General features: G+C 46.3%; 1 protein-coding gene across 2 annotated transcripts in view; it reads left to right on the forward strand.

The window, feature by feature from the left end:
• Positions 1-21,045, forward strand: part of Casq2 (calsequestrin 2) — a 60,531-nt gene that overhangs the window by 23,826 nt on the left and 15,660 nt on the right. The window contains exons 3-7 of one of the 2 annotated variants that reach the window (XM_013349869.1): positions 1,955-2,055; positions 5,862-5,973; positions 10,165-10,242; positions 16,000-16,126; positions 17,317-17,362. In XM_013349869.1, coding sequence (XP_013205323.1) covers positions 1,955-2,055; positions 5,862-5,973; positions 10,165-10,242; positions 16,000-16,126; positions 17,317-17,362 — 464 coding nt within the window. Of the gene's footprint in view, positions 1-1,954; positions 2,056-5,861; positions 5,974-10,164; positions 10,243-15,995; positions 16,127-17,316; positions 17,363-21,045 lie in introns of both variants that reach the window. The other variant, XM_005357112.2, reaches the window with a different exon arrangement.

Raw genomic sequence — 21,045 nt, forward strand, 5'->3', positions numbered from 1 at the left:
CAGGTACATGCAGGTTCATAATCCCAGGTACATGCAGGTGCATAATCCCAGGTACATTATCCCAGGTACATGCAGGTTCATTATCCCAGGTACATACAGATGCATCATTCCAGGTACATACAGATGCTTTATCCCAGGTACATGCAGATGCATTATCCCAGGAACATGCAGATATATTGCCCCAGGAACATACAGGTTCATTATCTCAGGTCCATGCAGGTGCCTTATCCTGGGTCGATGAAGATGCATTATCCCAGGTACATGCAGATGCATTATCTTAGCAAATTACAAAACACTCTTTCCTGTTTTATTTCTTAGAAGAGCGGACATTTGTAAAGATAAGATTTATTTTAGAGAAGACTACTTAAGTTGACACAGGAAGAACTCATGCCTATGATGACTTACTGAGAATGACTGGCATATCGATTTCTTTGGAGATGTCTCAAAAATACCTTTTCTATCCTGAGCATAGACGTAAAATACATTCAACTCTTCCTAGAGTCAAAACTATTTAATGAGTTCTACCTCTTTCCCTGGGAGCTCATTGATTGTTAGCCTTGCTTCCAACCTGCCACTGTTTTAGTGAGTGGGTGGTATCTGGAAGAATTTTTAGTAAAATTTTAAAAAGTGCTAGAAATATTCAGACCTAGGCAGCACAGGCTGAATGAGAATTCACAAGAACAGACTGGCCAAGGGCATGACGGCGCACGCTTGGTCTATCTAAATATGTTTTTCTCTAGGGTCAATGTTGGGATGAAAGCAGCTGCAATGAAGGTGTTGGATATTTGGGGTTTTCATGATATGGTTGTGTTCTGCAAACCCGCCCCTTTGCCCTCACCCTCCTCTCCTGATTGCCTCACTTCGGTCATGGCTACAATAGGATGTGAAGCCGTACTTGGCCTCACTCAAGACAAAATCCCAAACAAGATGCTGACTAATGCTTCCTGGGGCACATTTCAAGATCAGATGCTCTCAGAGTCAAGAATATTCTGTGTATCCAGTGCTGGGGTATGCCAGTAGCTCCTCAGATGGGGTTCAGGGCAGCAGGCTGTGGCCCAGCCCTCCTGTTCCCGAGGGTCCTTTGTAGTTCCTTAGGAGACAGCGTTTCCTGGATAAAAGAGTTGAAAACGACCCATCTGAAGAATTAATAATGTGGTGGATTTGCAATAATATCAATCTTGGCTGTTTAATATTCCGGGGAAGAGGGTACAGCGTCCCCGTAAGGATTTGTTAAAGTACAATGCCTCATACCAAGGGTACTGGGGCAAAGGTGAAGCTGCATCAACCAGGGTGAAGAGGCCTGTGAGGCAGAGTTGTCCATACACAGACGCCTAGCTCTGTGCGAGAGGCTGTGCCCTGGAGAAGAGCACACCCCTATTGGTAGAGACTGTCCTCCTAGAGTGAGCACCTTCAAGCCCCGAGAGCAACAGTGGAAGACCCAGGCAGCTGCAGAGACCTTAGATGAAAATGGGTTCTAAGCCAGAGAAGAAGTAACCAAGATAGAGTCAGGGTTGGAGGTCATTCTAGGTTTAGAGAAAAGGAAAAGAGAAGTAAAACCTGGCTCTGTGCCCCGTGCTGGACACACCCTTTCCTAACACCATACAATAAAAACAGCGCAGAAATAACAAGAATGGGACCAGGGATGAGGAGCCCGGGTCTGGCCAAGGTGGGCGGAGCGGTAGGGCTGACATTAGGTGATCAAGGGGCTTGAAGCCGGGCTCAGGTGACAGGTAGCAGTGGCGAGTACAGGTTCTGCTAAGGACAATGGCAGGGGTCAATAGTATTCCTGGAAACTAAAGCAGTCGTGGAACTGAGAGGAAATTTCAAATTCACGGCTGATCCCGAAAGCCTGACCCGTCTGTGTTAATATTAGTTCCACTGATCCTGACCCCACTGCCACTCAGCAGTGACCTTGACCTGAATGACCTTGACCTTGGGCCTCCGTCACTCCCAGGTTTCAATGAAGAAGGAAGCCTGTACGTTCTGAAGGGTGATCGCACGATTGAGTTTGATGGGGAGTTTGCTGCTGACGTCCTAGTGGAATTTCTCTTGGATGTAAGTATTTAGCGGGCGGCCTTGTGTGCCACTGTTCCACAGAGGGGAGGCTACACCTCGGATGCAGGAACAAAGGAGCTGGAGATCCTGGCGTGGCATAAGGCTTTTCTCGGGCTTCACAAAACAAGGGGCACCTGCACTATCGTGGAATCTACTTTTACCAGGAAGCAGGCCTTTAAGTCACTGAACCAATTGTTAGAAGTGATGGGAGTGTGTGTGTGTGTGTGTGTGTGTGTGTGTGTGTGTGTGTGTGTAAAAGAAGTGACATGGTGTTCTCTTACCAGTTACACACTGATACCCACTGATGTTTTATTGGTATTGGTATAGTGACACTGAGAGACAGCCATGGGAAGTGGGGAAAGAAGGGGTGAACCTGAGATGGAAGTGGGGACCCACAGGCCTAGTCTTCCTGAGTTTTCTGAGTTGTATAAAGGAAGTTAGCGGATTGATGAGATGGCTCAAAAGGTAAAGACACTTACCGTCATACCTGGTAGTCTGTATTCAATTCCCCAGTCCCACGGGATGAGAGAATCAGCTCTCACAAGCTGTCTTCTAACACCCCCCACCTACACACACAATGGTGTGCACACATCTTCCCACATACAAAAGAAGAAAATGTAAAAAAAAAAAAGTTGTATTTTAGGAAAGACAGAGCTAAGGAATACCCCCTCAAACACATACACACATACCATCACCACCACCAACAACAACAAAAAAAAAGAACAAAAAACAACCATATTCATTTTCAGCTAATGAGGTATCGCTTCCTCAAATCCGTAAGTTCCAACAGAGGGGGAAATGCTACTAAACATTTTGGCCATGCATAAAGTTACACTGCCGGTCACAGCTACAAGGCTAAAGGCTTTGGCACCTGTGCTCTGCACAGATAACCCAATCCTGCCAAGAATGGTGATCCACCTGTAACCATGGCACCGGGGATGCTGAGCCAGGAAGACTGTGCATGAAAGGCCAGCCTGCGCTGTGTGGGGGCAGCCTGAGTTCTATGGGGGCAGCCTGGGCTCTGTGGGGGCAGCCTGGGCTCTGTGGGGGAGCAACTCTGTCCTTAGAACAAACAGCTGGCCACCCACACTAGCAGTTTTCCAGTAGACACCCAGCAGACTATTGCTTTCTCTCTACACTCTCAGAAGCCAGAGAAGGGCAGAAAGAGGCTGCCAAATAGAGTGTCCACAGTCTCTGCTCATCTGTCTCATTAACACAGAAGTCCTAGGGGACTTCAGGAAAAGCAACGTTGTAAGTCTGGACCAGCATGGCGCTGCTCCAAACTTACCAGCTAAAAGAAGGCTTCTCAAAGCAAGCCTTCATTAAACGACAAACAGTGTGATTGACCCACAAAAGCAGTAAACCAGAATTAGGGCGATGTTTAGACTTATCAAATTGGGGTTTTATCTCCATAAACCACAGATAATTCTGTTCTCAGTATGTGATCTATCTTAGTTATGGTTATTATTGCTGTGATAAAACACCATGACTAAAAACAATCTGGGGAGGAAAAGGTTTATTTGGCTTACATATCCTGAATCATAGTCCATTGAGGGAAGCCGAGACAGGAACCAAGCAGGGCAGGAACCTGGAGGCAGGAGCTGTTGCAGAGGCCATGGAGGGGTGCTGCTTACTGGCTTGCTCCTCATGGCTTGCTCAGCCTGCTTTGTCATAGCACCCAGGTCCACAGCCTGTGTGTCACTACCCCCAATAGGCTGGCCCCTCCCACATCAGTTGTTAATTAAGAAAATACTCTACAGGCTTGCCTGCAACCAATCTTATGGAGGCATTTTCTCAACTGAGGCTCCCTCCCTCAGATAATGATAGCTTGGTCAAGCTGGCATATAGCCGGCAGGTGGCCTTTGTTTTCAAGGTGGGTGCCCTGAGGCTAGGCCTCATCTATCACACATCTTTATCCATATCCGTGGAGGAAAGAAAACCTACTCCCATCATTTTCCTAAAAATAATGAATCATTTTCTTAAGACCTTTAGCAAACTTGTCCCCACAGATCCAAAACCGGGCCACTTTTCTGTTCTCCACTCAAGTGTCAGGAAATGTTACAGAATTAGTGCAACTCAACCGATGAAAAAGAAAAAAAAAGTCTTGTTTCCAAGACAACCAGGATGAAACTGGAGAGCATCACACTCATGAGTTTGGGCACAGAAGGGCAAACACTACACATTCCTGGCCAGAAAGCAGAGAGAGAAAGAGGAAGGCGGGGAGGACCAGATTCGGCAAACACAGAAGGCACATCATCCATGACCCACGTTCTCCTAATCCTCATCAGGACCCAAGAGCATCATCAGATGTTAACACTGTCAGTGGATTCACCCCGCAATGGAGTCAGAGGCTCCATGACCTAATCACATCCCAGTGAGTGAAGCCTCAAGGTGGGCCAAGCCTCAGCACTTGACTGGGAGAGACACTTCATATTCAAAAGACAGTGCGTGTTTTTCCTTGCAGGTAGAATTCTAGCTAATTGAATGTCCTTTTAAAAAAATAGAACAGAAAGACCGGATAATGTCAGTTACCAGAGTCAGGGACGGGGTCGAACATGAGGAGATTGTGATCCACGGCGTAGAGTCTCAACAGGAAGGAGGAATAAGTGGGGTTTCCTTCCTTTGAGACAGTGTATTCAGCACAGCGAATAAAAACATGCACTTCAGGGGGCTGGAGAGATGGCTCAGTGGTTAAGAGCATTGCCTGCTCTTCCAAAGGTCCTGAGTTCAATTCCCAGCAACCACATGGTGGCTCACAACCATCTGAAATGAGGTCTGGTGCCCTCTTCTGGTCTGCAGACATACACACAGATAGAACATTGTATACATAATAAATAAATAAATATTTTAAAAAAACAAAAACATGCATTTCAGATTCGCTAATAGGGAACTCAGATGTTCTTATCACACAAATGATAAGTATCCGAAGCTAATTATTTCACAATTTATTCATATTTCCTAGCACTTTATGTTCCAGGAATACGGCCAGTTATGGGCTGGAGAGATGGCTTGGTGGGTTAATGTACTTGCTATACAAGAACAGTCATCTGAGGGTCTGGGTCTGAATCCCCAGCACGCATGTGAAAAGCCTGCCATGTCTCCTTGGCCTGCACACCCAGGAAAAGGAGACAGGCAGTGTTGAGAGGTGGCTGGCCAGCCAGCCTAGCCAGAAGGGTGAGCTCTCAGGTCAGTGAGACATCCTGCCTCGAGGCGAGGGAGAGATACAGGAAGACACTGAGACCTTGCTCTGATCTCTACATTTCAGCACGCAGATCTCACACACTCACTTGGGTGCACTACACAGTCTCTCTCTCTCTCTCTCTCTCTCTCTCTCTCTCTCTCTCTCTCTCTCTCTCCACAGATATTCCCTCTGTGTGTGTACACATTATATATATAGATAGATAGATAATTGTCAATTTATAACTTAAGATATAATTTAAAACAATAACTGTCAAGAGGAATAGAGTACCCCCTCCCCAGGACAGAAAAATTCCTGCTATGCACAATGGGGTAGAATAGGATGAGAATTCAAGACCTTTGTGTCCATGTACACAATCACACACACAATCACACATACAGTGACACACAAAACCACACACACACACACCCGTTCCAAGCTAGAAAACATGACCTGACTTAGTGTTCTTTTCATCTCATTGCCTATTTGCACAAGTTGTGCCCAAGTGTCCCTTCTCTCCAAAGTGTTCTCTCTTCCACTGGGGAGAGAATATCTCTCTTATTTGAACATCTTTATGTGTGTGTGTGTGTGTCTGTGACCGTGTCTGTGCCTGTGTGTGTGATTTCAGCTCATCGAAGACCCAGTGGAGATCGTGAACAACAAGCTGGAAGTCCAAGCCTTCGAGCGCATCGAGGACCAGATCAAGCTCCTCGGCTTTTTCAAGAATGAGGACTCCGAATGTAAGTTTTCTGTCAACACGAGTCTGAAGGCTAGCCCTAACAAGGGTGCTAGGTTATCCCACAAGAGGTGTGGCTTTAGCATCTCTTTTGCTGAGGGGAGTAGAACTTGAATTTCTTCTTGTTGCCTGTGCAAAGGGACACGGGCAGAAACTGTGCAAAATAGGAGGTGAGGTGAAAAGAACATTAAGGGCAGGCCATGTTCTCTAGTCTTGAAGGTGTGTGTGTGTGTGTGTGTGTGTGTGTGTGTGTGGTGTGTGGGTGTGTGTGTGATTGTGTGTCTGATTGCATTTGTGATTGTGTATGTGTATTATTGTGTGTGTTAGTGTATGTATGTTTTTTCATGTATGTTATTGTGTGTATGTGTTATCTTGGGTGTGTTCTACAGAATAAACTGCCTTCTCCCTCCCTCTCCTCTCCCACCTGTCTGCCTCCCCATCAGCATCTCCTGTAAAATGGGACACCCAGTAGACATCTTCCTGGATGTTGGCAGTTCCTGTGGTCAGTAGCTGGAGAGCTTCCCTGTCAGCTGCAGAGAATTAATTGAGTTTTGGGTGGGGATGGGCTCAGTAGTTGCTAGAAAACATGGAAAAATCTCTGGTCGAGCCCACAGCTGGCCATTCATCTGTGCCTATGATGCCACCACACCCTTGGGCAGATTCCTATGAAGGTTTTGTGGCCAGGTTGTGTGTGAGCCAGGGCCCTTCCCCAGCATCAGGGCAGTGGGTGTGCAGGCAAGAGAGGGTGGAGAGTGGAGAGAAGAGGGAAGAGAACAGGAAGGGTAACTTTCTCAGTCGTTAAAAGACGAAACAGAGCAGAAACCTGACCTGAGCCCTGGCACACATGAGCTGAGAGCAGCTCTGCTTCCCGTTCCAGTTCTCCCTGTCCACTTGTTCCTACCCTCCGTCCTCCCTCTCCTTCACCAACCACAGCTCAGGAGGGGTCAAGGCCAAGAGCAGCACAAAGTGCATCCCAGTACCTTCCCCTCTGCCACACTGACAAAAACCAGAACGACCTCATTTTATAACCATTTGTGATAGCCAGGGCCTGTGCCTAGAAGATTGCCTCGTGACAGGAGAGTATCTGCATTTTAACGATGGTGAAGGGGTGGGACACAAAGATCTGATTAACTGTCTCTTGTCACTCACGGATGCTGAAGCCAGGATGTAAACCTTAGTGCTCATACCCCTAACTAGCAGGCTATGCTTGCGAGGCCTTGCAAGCCTTGTTGGAGGACGGCAGATGTGATCATGCGTGTAGGCATAAAAAGAGGTTAACGTGCAAGGGGTTTGGGCCTCCTGGTTTTATTATTTATTTGCTTATTAATCTTCTTATGTAATGGTAGCAAAAGGAAATGAGATGGGGAACAAATCATACAGTTTTCTGATCTGGAAGTAGACTCTTTTTTTTTTTTTTTTTTTGGTTTTTCAAGACAGGGTTTCTCTGTAGCTTTGGTGCCTGTCCTGGAACTAGCTTTTGTAGACCAGGCTGGCCTCAAACTCCCAGAGATCCACCTGTCTCTGCCTCCCGAGTGCTGGGATTAAAGGCGTGTGCCACCACCGCCCGGCTGGAAGGAGACTCTTAAGTCACTTTCAAGAACACCGCGTTGTGACTTTAGGTATGAGGCTTAAAATAGCGGCATGCAATTCCTAAGGACGGCTTAAAGTACCAGCCTCTTCAGTTCCTTGAAAACCACCATTGGTAACAGACTTGCTCACACACTGGATGGTGGCAGAGGAACGGACCACACTCATTGCCTTTTCCGTCGCTGCTAACATTCTTTTCTCATCATTTGACATAATTTAGCCAGTCTGGTCCCTGCTCTTCATGGGCCCAAGCATCCCCACTTCCAGATAACGGATTCTTCTTCTTGGTCACGGCTATAATCTTATTTCTTGTGACCATGAATGGGATTGAAACCCAACCGTATATTTCCATAGCATATTACGTATGGAAAGATAAGTCATGTTTTTACTTAGGAATGCATACACAGATGTGGCCCAACTTGTTTTGTAATTATTAGTAAAATCTAAATACTAGCTGATGGTGGTAACTTATGCCTATAGTTCCAGTGCTTGGGATGTAGAGGCAGGATGTTGAAGGGCAGCAGCTGGTGCTACAGGAGACCCTGTAATTTAAAGTTAAACTTAGTTAGATGCTCGGCCTGTGTGTATACCTGTTTGTGTGTGCATATGAGTGCATGCATGTGTGCGCGTGTGTGTGTGTGTTCATGTAGATGTGGGTGCAACAGAGATCAGACTTTATTATTATTTTTAGTTTTTTATTCATTTTTACATATCAACCACAGTTACCCCTCCTTCCTCTGAACCCCCCCCCCCGCTCTCCCCTTTAATTTTTTTTTTTTTTAAGAAACCTAGTCTCTTGCTGGCCTGGGACTTTTCAAGTAGGGGCCAGCAACCTCAGGGATCCACTTGTCTCTGCCTCCTCAGCACTGAAGTGACAAGCATCTGTCACCCTGCTGGGTTTTTAACTATTTGTTTGTTTAAAATTTATTTATTTTTTTAAAAAACAATCTTTTCTCATTTTATAGACCAATTCCAGTTCCCACTCCCTCCCCTTCTCCTGCTCCCCCCCAACACCTTCTCTCCACCCCATTTCCCACCCACTCTTCAGAGAAGGCAGTTTCCTTTGGGGCTTTATTATCTGGGTTCTGGGTACTGAACCCCAGACTCAAGTCCTTGCATTTGCCAGGCAGCTGCTTAACTGACTGAGATGTTTCCCCAGGCTGTGGTTCCTGAAACCCCGTGCTCTCCCCAGAACAAAAGACTCTTTACATTAGTGCGTTCTTCTGTTTTACCTGGGCATTGCTGAGCCAGCACTATTCTGAAACAATCCATGACTGAATCTTATACAAATCTGCCTAATTCCGGAGTATAAAATCCAGTGAGAGGGGAGGAAAGTCAATCTTCTGACGAGTCCATCACGGCAGGACTGCAGGTTGTAAAATTTACAAGCACCACCATTCCCATCCTTCATGGGAAGGCCCGACTCCAGACACCTCGCACAGTCCCTGCCCAGGTGTAGTAAAGTGCAGCGTTCTCACAAGAGTGTGGTTCCCTCCTCCAGTGACAAATTTGGATACACGCTTGAAACCAGTCAAGAATAGGCTTGACTTAAAATAATCTTCTTAGAGGGTCAGAGTTTCAAAGTTAAACTTCGTTCGTTTAACTTTCGTTTAATGTTCGTTTGAACATTTCACACACACACACACACACACACACACACACACACACAATTTTGATCATATTCACCCCTGACTGCTCCCCCTGAATTCCTCCCAGGACCCCCTATCATATCTCACATTATCAAACTGCCTTCTAAATATTTATATTTAACCGAGTGTGATGGCACAGGCTTTTAACCGCAGCAGCTGGGAGGCAGAGGGACGTGGATCTCTATGAGCTTAAGGCCAGCACAGTCTACAGAGTGAGTTCCAGGACAACCTGGCTACACAGAGGAACCCCTGTCTCAAGAAACAAATCAACACAAACCAATAAATAAATATTTAAGTTTATATCCAGAGGTTTGTGTAGCTCCCAAGCCTGGCTAGAAAGCCGCTCATGGCTGTGGCTCAGTGCAGAAGCTGGGAGTGTCCAGTGTAGGTGGGGCGTCTCTACCATCAAGCCCTTCCCCCAGGGCTCAGGGAACATGATGGAAAAGGGGGCAGAGAGGATGCAAGAGCTGGGGGATGGTGAGGAGGGCTGAGCAAACCAACTTGCTTTTAAAAAGGAAAACCAAAGGTACATCTTACCCTTCTTTGGAGAAGCGTGAAAAGCTTCCTAGGGTCCTGTCTTTCTTTTAACGTAAGCACAGTGCAGTCGGTTTCCTTCCGATTATGGGCTCATTTATGCAGAAGCTGCATCTTCTGCGGTGCAGCTGTAACTCCCTGCATTTGGGTGGAAGAAGGTTTTTGGTTTTTCTTTTCCCTTTGATTTGGAGTTTTCCATGTGATTTTTTTGATTCGGGGTTTTTCCATGTCTTTTTTTTTCCTTCCTCTTCCTCAGTTTCCCCTATTTCTTGCTTTCTGTTCATGAACCTGTGGGGGAAGGATGCCAGTCAATTTCAGCTCCAACTACTTTTGAGATGGTATTAAATAGTTATTTAACACCGTTCTCTCCAAATGTGTGATTTGCCTCCTGCAAATGTCCCTGTCTTCCGTGGCTTTCCTTCTAGACTACAAAGCCTTCCAAGAGGCAGCTGAACACTTCCAGCCCTACATCAAGTTCTTCGCCACCTTTGACAAGGGGGTAAGTACCTTTGAGAACCATTTCGACACGTTCAGTCGCATGGACAACTCAAGCCCCTCATCCTTCCTTGCCTCTCTGTCCACAAGTGTTAGAAGAGTCTGGAAAAGCACTTCTGAGGCTGTGGTCCCTATATTCAAGCCCATAATCCAAAAGGAAAAGCTAACTACCGGATCCAATGTAACCCGAATTCAAAGACAGTTCGCCCTCATTGGCTGAGGTTTAGAATTGGGACAACTTTTGAACAGAAAAGGCAAGATGGGGAGAATGATCATTTCTTAAGTGCTTATTATGGGCAGGAATGGGCATTCTCATCTTCTTACAGGCCTACCAGAGGAGCCAGTATTCTCCCTGTACAAGGCAGGGAGAGATAAATGGGTTTGATCACAGTCAATGAGAGGTAAGGCTGGTTGTCGTCTGAGTCTCACCTGATGTCAAAGATGCTCTTCAGTATAGCTGTGCGCAGAGAGGGAAGCTGCAGGTGGAGTGTGTGGCTGGAGTTTGGCCATCGCAAATGTCTTAGCTAGCTATAAGAACTGATGTTAACCAAAAACATCTAGACCTGGTTGGTTGGAGGGGCAGTCACAACAGTGTTTTAGACGAGGATGAACGCAGAAGCCCGAGTTGGAGCTGTCACTGGCCTCTGCTTTTGCTGAGCCAGGATTGATTAAGACTGTAGCTCTGAGTGCTTAGGACATAGCTCAGTTGGTATAGTGCTTGCCTAATGTGCACCAAGTTCTAGGTTTGATCTCCAGCACTGCATACAGGAGCACACAAACAGGGTATTCAAGGTCGTCCTCAGCGGCACAGGGAGTTCAAAGCCAGCCTAGGTACATGGGACCCCATCGGAGAGAAAAGAACTGGTGTTCATCAACAGAGGAGTAGTTAAGGAAATGTGGGGCTGGAGAGACGGCCCAGCAGTCAAGAGCACTGGCTGCTCTTCCAGAGGACCCAGGTTTGCGTCCTAGGCCCCATGAAGTGTACCTGCAGTTCCAGGGTTTCCGATGCCCTCTTTGACCTCTCCAGGAACCAGGAACATGAGTCGTATACAAGATATCCACGCACATAAAATAAAAACAAAATTGATAAAATGATATGTACACATAATGACCATTTTTCCAGCCACAAAGAATGCAGGAAATGTTTGCAGGAAAATGTATGCAATTAGAGGTCATCATATGGAGTGAACTGAGTCAGTCTAGGGAACACAGTTATCATGTTTTCTGTAATGCATAGGTTCTATATTTTGTATTATATACAAAACCCTGTAATACATGTGACATGAAATTAGAAGTAAAACTCTCTTAGAAAAACAAAAAGGAAGACAAGGGTAGTGACCTATGGAGAGATTACACAGTTGCATGAAAATTTCTTGATGGGACCCAGTGTAATTTTTTTTTTTTTTTTTAATTAAAGCGGGATCGTGTGAAGGGAAGAGCGGAGAGAATCCTGGGCAGATGGGCGTGGCTAATCACCAGGTCCCTAGTTTTCTGTGTGGCAGTGTGTTCAGAGTTCAGGGCAGTTTGTTTATAGAAGTGCCTTCCAGCCTAGCCAGAGTGTGACTCCATGTCTGTGGCTATGGTGTGTGGACTTCACATCTGTGCCTATGAAGACAGGGAGACCAGCGAACCCCTCAAAGCTGCTCTACTACCAGCTAAGCCAGAGTCCTAAATGCTGCCGCTCACGTGGCCTTGTGAGGGTCACACTCTTTGAAAAGAGAGCTGCAGTTTCTGCGCCTCGCTAGGGAACACAGACCAGGGACCAGGCTAATGCCACCCGGGACTTGGTGGTGGGATCCGCAAGGCGTGACTGCAGCCTCTGCAATGTCCAGCAGAGGGCGAATGAGCTCAAGAGCAGAAAAAGTAATAAAGCCGGGGAGGAGGAAGACAGCCAGGTTTGTGGCAAGGGCATCTGACCAGACAAGGGAGAGAATCCTCAAACAATCGGAGATTGCAAATCTGATCTGGAAAAACAACAATAAAACCCCCCAAAACAAACAAACAAACAAACAAACAAACAAAAAAAAAACCAGCCTCAAAGCGACCAAGGCCATTACAAAGCCCGGGAAGAAGCGGCTGCTAGGAACACAAGATCAGTTTGGGTCTAGTTTTTCACACAAGGAGAAAACATTTGACACAGTTGTTTTTCTTTTTCTTCGTGGATTCATCCATTCAGTTAGCAAGTCATTTTCCGAGTGACTTCTAGGCTTCCAGGACGCAACAGCATCAAGCAAGACCTGTGATTGGTCTCGTAGAAGTTAAGAGTTCAGGGAGAGAGAGGTGAAAGGGCAGAAAACTAGTAAGAACCCAGTAGTAACACAATTCAAGAGGCCCGTAAAGAGGACAAGGCTGCTGGAGGAGATCTGACAACGTCAGCATTCCCAGCTGCAGTCAATTTATCTTCTTTCCTCTACTGAGCTTTTAAAAGTCTTTGTGTGGGCCAATGGGATGGCTCAGTGGTAAAGGGGCTTGCCGTCAAGGCTTATGACCTGGGTTCAATCCCAGGGACCCACATGGTGAAATGAAGGACTAACTCCCATAATTTGCTCTCTGACCTCCATACACACTCACTAGGCATATCACATGAATGTGCACGAACACACATACAACAGATATAAATGATTATCTATACATATCATATATATATGATAAAGCAACTAAAAGAAAAAAACCTTAATCTATGTAATTATTTTAGGAAATTTGTTTTTTTTAGGGTTGTGTGAGAACACGGGAATATGAATTAGTTTTTGAAATATTTATTTTATTTTAATTATGCATGTGTGTATAAGAGTGCAGAAGCCCACAGATATCAGTCGGATCCCCTTGGACTGGAGTTACAGGTGGCTGTGAGCCCCCTAACGTGGGTGCTGGGAACTGATCCAGTCCTCTGCAGGAACAGAATATGCTTGTAACTGTTGATCCATCCTTCTGGCCCTAGGACTCTAACAAACAAACAAAAAACAAAACAAAACAAAAACTCCTCCCAGGGAACTTTACAGGACACACGGGTTTGGGACCCACACGGAGCCCTGTGGTATAGATCAGGCTACCCTAAAGTTACCCTTCTCCTTCTTCCTGGGCACCAGTGAAATGAAGATTTAGTCACACCGGGGCCTGAAGAAGCTGCTGGAGAAGAAAGATGTGGAGAAGATCCAGGTTCCTGCTCACCTGACTCTTCATTGCTGACCACGGGACTGGCCTGTTAAACTGCCCCAAAGTCACAGTCAAAATCCCCGTGTATGCAAAGGCTAGGAAAATATTCATCGTCTTTTGTAGTTTGCTTGAAAGTACCAAGCTTCATTCCAACTAAAGGAAAAAAGAAAACCAAGAGCAATTTTATTTTTATGGAATTCTCTGGTATCATCTGAGAGTACAATGCATCATTATGTAATTGTAACGAGTCTTGCCCTGGACAAGAAACTAGCAGGAAAGCCTTGCTAAATACTTACAGACAAATGGAACTAATAAATCCATTGGCCAGTCAACTCTCCTTCAGTCCCTGCTATCCAAAATGCAATCATCCAAGGCTGGAAAAAAAAGAGAAGTACAGGGCTACCATGCAGATGGTGAGGGAGGAAAGAGCCAAGAGACTGTTGGAAATCTTAGGCTCTTCCAGACTAGAACTTAAGGCCTCAAGAATCCCATTTTACATCCATAGACTTAACATTGCGGACTGAGGCAGTAGCATCCAGGATCGAGAGACCCTGCGCACAGGCACCTGTGCACACACAGACATGCACATGCCTGTGGGTCTGACCAGATCTCACCTTCAGGGCACGATTACTTCCCCTGATGTAGGACGGATTAGTGAGAACTCATGACAGATGACAACAAAACATCCTGTTAGAATGCAGGCTGCCAGTGTAGTTATTTACGGAGCATCTACAGATTCCTTTCTTTACATGGTCAAGGAGAGGGGAATTCTCAAAAGGAAAGGATGTCGGAATACGAGAAGCTAGAGGGAGCGCTTACTTTTCCCTCTGAGTGTAGACGTGGACTTGCCCTTCTCATCCTGATGAATCGCCCACCCAAATTATTCTTCATATATAAAACAGAGCGGAGCAGTACTCTGGCCACGTTCATAGCAAGCACTGCATAGCATAACCAACCTAAAGCTCTCTGCAGCCGTGGCCAGCACATAGTAAGCAGACCACGTACGGGACAGTATTGCAGATTTTTTCAAAGTAATCATTTCTCATCAGCCAGAAACCTGGCTCTTAGAACATGAGTGAGCTAGTGAACCTGGAGAGCAGGACCTGGCATTTTCAAGTTTGTTGTACCGTAGGTAGGTGTGCAAAGGATTATGTCAATACAGGCCCTGCTCATTTACCCTGTACCCATCCAAGGGGAGGCGATCAGGTGTAAGGAAGACTCTCCTGCTTTCTGACTCACCCCGCCCCATGTGTGTGTGCTGGGGACTGAACCTCGCGGATGCTAGACAGAGCTCCGTACCCCTGAACTTCATCCTCAGCCCACTCTTTATCTTGAGACAAGATCTTCATAAGTGAGACTAGCCTCGAACTCACTCTAGTTTAATCTGATGTTGAATTTGCGATTCCCCTGCCTCAGCCTCCCTAGGGCTGGGGTTATGGGCTTACACCAAGGCCCAGCCTGACTGTAGCTCTTCCTGTGTGTGGCCTGTTGGCTTCAACCCTGCGTAGGATGTCCGAATTAAAGCTTGTCTTTTGGAATGAAGCGACCTGGAATTAATAGTAAGTGATGATACTTATGGACAGAAGTGTTTCCACAGAATAGACCTCTTTGTGTAAGAGCTTGTGTAACACCCACCCTTCCCCCCAGTAGTCCTAATCCCTGGGTTACTGGGTCACTGCGCTCTGGTTACCACCACAAGGTGTCAGCTCCTAGGCAGTGGTGTGCAGTTTAAAAGGAGCCACTGTTCTATCCTGTGCTTTCTTGGACCATGGCTCAGAGCCGGAGAATGGCATTTGGCTTCCTATTGAGCCTTGCACATTCCAGGCCTCTCAAAGTGTGTCGCAATGAGAGGTCCTGAGCTCAGCAACTTTGCAGGCAAACACAGCAACCATTCTACCCTGACAAAGCACTGGTGTGTGGCCCCTTTAACAAGAGAGAAAAAAAAAAATCTGTCAGGCTTCGGGCGCTTTCTTTGAGCTTAGTTATAGGGTGAGCCACTCATCCTGGCTTCCTGGGAACAATCTGCACTTTAGCACTGAAAGTTCTAGGTCCCAGGGAGCCTTTCCCTCCTAGGCAAAGGAGAGCAGCTAGTTGTTTTATGGCTGGGCAGTTCTCAGTGCCCAACAAAACACCTAGCAAGCTTGGGACAGAGACTGGGCCCTCGTAAGTCCCGTGCTTTGGCTCAACTAGTAATTCGAGTTTATGAGCGGATCAAGGACAGGTGAATGGCCTGGCTTTTGATTCTGTGAACCTGTGTACGATAATGGTTTCCATCAGTTGCCTTTTCCAGCCAAATTATTTCAGTTAAAGCCACCCTGCGATCAGGCTCGCTCCTCTGGCCCTGGCAAACACAGCAGAGGGAAGATAACCACACACTTGCGTTCCCCCCCGCCCCCCCTTGGTCAATTCATCCTTCTTCTCCAGTCCTTTTCTATTGAGTCTGCTTTGATGGCAGATTAAACCCAGCTACTCCAACATTTAAGTTAAAATTGCCCCTGAGCGCTCACGCTGTTACCAGAGAAGATAAGCACCCTCTCTTGGGTAGATAGCCCCCTGTTCCTCTAGGCCAGCATTCAGTGAGCGATTGTCTGATTTCTGCCTCTTACAGGTAGCAAAGAAGCTGTCCTTGAAGATGAATGAAGTTGGCTTCTACGAGCCATTCATGGATGAGCCCATTGTCATCCCTAACAAACCTTACACCGAAGAGGAGATTGTGGAGTTTGTGACGGAGCATCAAAGGTACATGTGGAGGTCGGGGTGAGTCTGGGTAACGGCCAAGAGTCCAGGGCCACCGAGAGCAACAGCATAGAAGAAGACACCCAACAGAACAGAACTGGCCACTGTGGCTTTGGCATTCATTGACCAATATCAAGGATATCACCACTTCTGAATTTGCAGGTAGGGTTAGACTACATCCTTCTAGACTACCCAAGGCAGAGTAAGATAAGAACAAAACTCCACAGTTATAATGGCAACTCCTATGTGTGGAGCAACATTCCTGGTGCTTTATGGGAGGAACTTTGGCCACTCTCCAACCTTGGAGTCATTATTCTCCCAATGTCTCAGACAGCAGGTAGGACTGAGTGATTAAGTAATGATATAGCCAAGGCCAATTCTACAGGCGGCTCCTGGGATAGGAATGTTTGCTGGGACTTAGAGCATCTCTAGTAGAGATCCACAAAAATTTTTCACTGAAGAACCACATAGTAAATATTTACACAGTTCTGGGGTCAAACGGCCTCTGTCGCAGCTGTTCAGCTCTGGGCTTGGAGCAGATAAGACACCCTCACTCACATGTAAACAAATGGGTGTGGCAGTGTCCCGGGCAGGGTCTCGTCAAACAAACAAGAGGCCTTGGTCTGGTCTGGCCCACCATCTGGAGTCCTCTGCCTCTGGAGCCACCTGGGAACACAGGCCACGGTAGTACGTCCACGGTCTCACCTTTCCTTCATCCCTGGCATGAACAAATGTGCTCACCAAACCTGAAGGACCATGACCCCAACACCTAGACAGTCCCTAAGGAAAGACAGCACTGGGGGAGGGGTAAACATGATGTCTATTGTTGAGGTTTTTATGGATGACCCTAATGTTTAAAACTGGCATTCTGCATAGGAATAATTATTGTGTGTCCCATTTTCTTGTTCAGGATTGACTCTGGGTTCTCGGGAGCAGTCCCTTTCTTTGAGGAGGGGACAGTGGGAAGGAGCTGCTCCCTCTGACCCATCCCCATGTACTTGGTGTGCCTTGGATCTAACAAGTCTGACTAGGCTGAGTGGGCTGGGCTTAGTTCTCTCCTGACAGGGCAGGTGGGAAAGCTCTGCTTCCTTGGGGCAGAGGTAAATTTAGGAACCAGCGTCTAATTTGCACAGAGCTGAGATTCAGTGTCTCCTGTGGTGATCCCTACTCAAGGAAACTCTTCTCTTTTGCAGACCCACCCTGCGTCGCTTGCGCCCGGAGGACATGTTTGAAACCTGGGTAAGGAAATGGCAAAATCCTGTGGTATGTGACCCTCAAGAGGGCTATCCTCTGAGTACCAAGTCTTATTGACCGGGTTGAGCATCTAGAGAGTGAAGTATTGGGAACATCGATGGCCTCATGCTCATGTAAAGCCCAAATGTCCATGGATCCAGTATAATCCTCCTGGGTACTAGCCTCTAGGAAATATTGCTCAAATTTATCTCCCTTAGAGGTTGGCTTCCATGCAGATGCCACCAGCTGGGTCGGGCGGCACAGTAGAAGAAGCCCAGTCTACAAAGTCATAGAAACCTGGATTCAAGTCCAGTATCTGCCACTGAGTATTCTTGTATCTATAGCATGTCCCATGGTCTTTCTGACTTTTGTTTCCCCAGTTAAAATAGGGACTTTGGCAGGGATGAGTGAGATGGAGTGTTCGGGGCTTGGCAGGTGCTTGGTTAATGACAGCTATAGACACCAGAGAGAGACACTAGAAGCTGGGGATGGCAGCTCCTCCTCTTGGTCTGGGTCATAAACTGTTGGGTGGCTCCAACAGTATCATCAACAGGTTTTGGGGGTGCACCACCCCAGCTTCACTAGAAGTCTATGGACAGAAAACAACCAGAGTCTGGGGGTTTTTTCTAGGCCATTGCTGGTGTCTCACTTAAAGATGTGGGACAAATACCACTTTAGCCCATTTTACATAGGGAAAAACTATGATCAGCCAAAGTTAACTACTCAAGGACACAGAACTAATAAGCATTAGTTCTTGGGATGCAAGGCTATCTGGACCCAAATCTCATGTTTTCTCCATATCCCTCCCTAAAGTGGCCATGTCCCCACAGGCTACCTCTGTAGTGATGGGCATTAAAATGAAAACATTTATTTACTTAAAATTTAAACTCATAGTTGGGTGCCATGGTTGCACAGGGAGGAACTCACAAGCCCAGCATTGGACTTGCTTCTATTTCTGAAAGCACAGCACATATTCAGGGAAGACATCTTTCAAGGGCTTGTTACTGCGTGTAAAGGGATGGCCAACGCCTATAATGCTGTTCAGACTTCTGACATTCCAACACAATGTCATCTAGAAAGATCAGCCCCCAGAACCACATGATCAAATTTAAAAATTCGAAAGTAAAACAAAACCAAAAAAAAGCAAAACAACACCCCACAAATAAATCTCATAATGGTTTCAGAAAGCTTATGGTTTTGTCTCGGACCTCATTCATAGTTATACATTATTTGGCCTGACCTGTGGGCTGTAAGTTGGACAAGCAAGCATTTCTTTTAAAAACTCTTTTCACTTTCAAATCATTTCAGATTTATAAAATAATATGAAAAATCTATTATCTTTTTACCCAGAGTCCTCAAAGGTTGATATTTTACCCCCTTGGTTTTTTTCTCTCTCTTCTCATATATATGAATATGCTCATAAGCAAATACATATATGTAAATATATTTCTGTGCTCTTTGAGAGTTCTGTAGCTGACATAAAAATCCCAAAATATTTTAAGTGCTTTTCTCTCGTGGTCATAGTAATAAAAATCCAGAAATCATTCAACACCAGCCTGGTCTACAAAGCGAGTTCCAGGACAGCTAGTGCTGCTACACAGAGAAACCCTGTCTCTAAAAACAAAACGAAACAATCCAGAAATCAATATTCAACATTACTCACGTTGGCCAGGAGTCCCACTAGTATCTTTTATTGCAAGAGAAAGCCCCCCCTTTTTTTTTACACTGGCCCAGCATCTAATGTAGATTCTGACACTTGCACTTGGGTGTTAGATTTCTTCATTGCCCTTGACCCTAGAACAGGTTCCCAGGCTTTCTTCCAGAACCTGAAACGCCATTTTAAACTGAGACCACATATTGCTTTTCCTTGTCTGTGGTGTCTTCGGTCCTTCTTTTCTTTATCCTGAGGTCATTCATGATTGTCAAGTCTCTGGGGAGAAAGAGAACACAGCTGCAGAAACACCCCCACTCCCAGACTCTGCTCACAGACCCTGTCACACCCAAGACTAGGATTTCCAAGCCTGTGTCCCCTCCCTTCCCCTGAGCCTATGAGCTTCTGAAATCCTCCCCTCACCGCACAGACAAATGTTTTATCACCTTGAGGGAGGTGGTAAAGGTGGGAAGGATGTGTCTGCCTGCCTCTGCGCCACTACCTCTTCTGAATAAGTTGAATCAAAACAAAGAAGAAGAGAGCAAGAGCGGTTTGTTCCTTTCCAACACTGCCTTCTGGACTGGTCACATGATCTGGCCAGCCCTCATTCAAGTCCCCAAATGAGGGAAAGGGTAGCACAGGTCCTCCTAGACGTCTTCACAGTTTTGAAAAGGAAAAGCAGCCACCAGTTGGTCAGAAGGACTGGTGAGAAGTCAGGTCCATGCCTCTCCCAGCCCCTGTGCCCACGCGGGGGGGCACCGCTCCAAAGAGCAGTATCTAGACGAGCCACTTATCCACAGCAAGTTAAACTACAGGTGTTGTCGATAGGAACTAGTTTGCGACTTACAAGCCTTCACTTAAATCCACTCTCGCTGACCTTACAAAACAGTTGCACAGGACAGGGGAGTGAGCCGGCCTCACTCAGTTTACCCTTAGCTCTCTGCAGTCCAGCAGGTTTTTAAGACAGCAGCCCACAAAAAGCCATACCTGCCTTAGCACTGAAGAAAATGCTGGCTAGTGGCATCTGCTGTGTGGAAATCTGAGGGGAACCCATAGTTTCTATGGTTCAGAGAACTTGGAAGCAAGGGAGCCTATGGAAACCTAGTGCTGGCTCACCATTCTTCTGAGACTGAGTGTCAATAGCCAGAGTCCTTGCCAACTGCCCACAGCGGATAAGGGCCAGCGACTTATCTAAAAACATTACTTTATATTTTATTTATTTTGTATGTGTGTGGGGTGCATGTGTGCCATGGTACCAATGTCTGATGACGTAGAGGCCCAATGACAACCTGTAGCAGTTGGTTTTCCTGTCCCAATGAATTTGTCACCTACTTAGTGGCAAGTGCCTTTACCTAGGGAGTTATCTCCTCTATCCCAGTAATCTCTTCTGAAAGATGCTTTTCAATCTTGCAATGCAGAATACTTTCCAAGATAGGACTAAAGAGCCTTCGATTAGCCCCCAAGGTGTTGCCACTGCCTTAGGGAGCTATGCCTTGTTTTCTTTATGTCTGTCCATTCTGAGAAAGTTCCATAGAGGTGAAGGAAATAGGACAAAATATGGAGGTGGTAACACAGCTGCCAGTGTAGATAACACTAGTTTCTTCTTGGCAGGGCTAGGTTCTCTAACATTTTTTCCCCCGGAAGGAGAGTTTTATACACGGGCTCTTTCTTGAACTGGTGGATGGGGTGCATTCATTACATTGTTACCCTGTGTTAACAAGAGTGTTATTCAAGCAAATGCTGCTCACCCAGAGTTAATGTTGAGGGTTATGTAGGAGAAATAGCCTCAAAATTTAACGCCTCAGGGAAGGGGAAGTGCCTTAGCTAGTTAAGATAGTTGCTGCGCAAGGCCGGGGAACCTGGGTTCAGCCCCCAAGAACCCACATGAAAGTGGAAGGAGAGACCTGACTCCACACAGTTGTCTGACCTCCACACGCCTGCTGTGGCACGCTCCCTTCCCCATCGCATGCTCGCACAATAATAATAATAGTAATACACCATCATAGTCATAAATTAACAATAATAGTAATTTCAACAT

This window comes from Microtus ochrogaster, chromosome 21, assembly GCF_000317375.1.
Source record: "Microtus ochrogaster isolate Prairie Vole_2 chromosome 21, MicOch1.0, whole genome shotgun sequence".
In the NCBI taxonomy this organism is placed as follows: Eukaryota; Metazoa; Chordata; class Mammalia; order Rodentia; family Cricetidae; genus Microtus; species Microtus ochrogaster.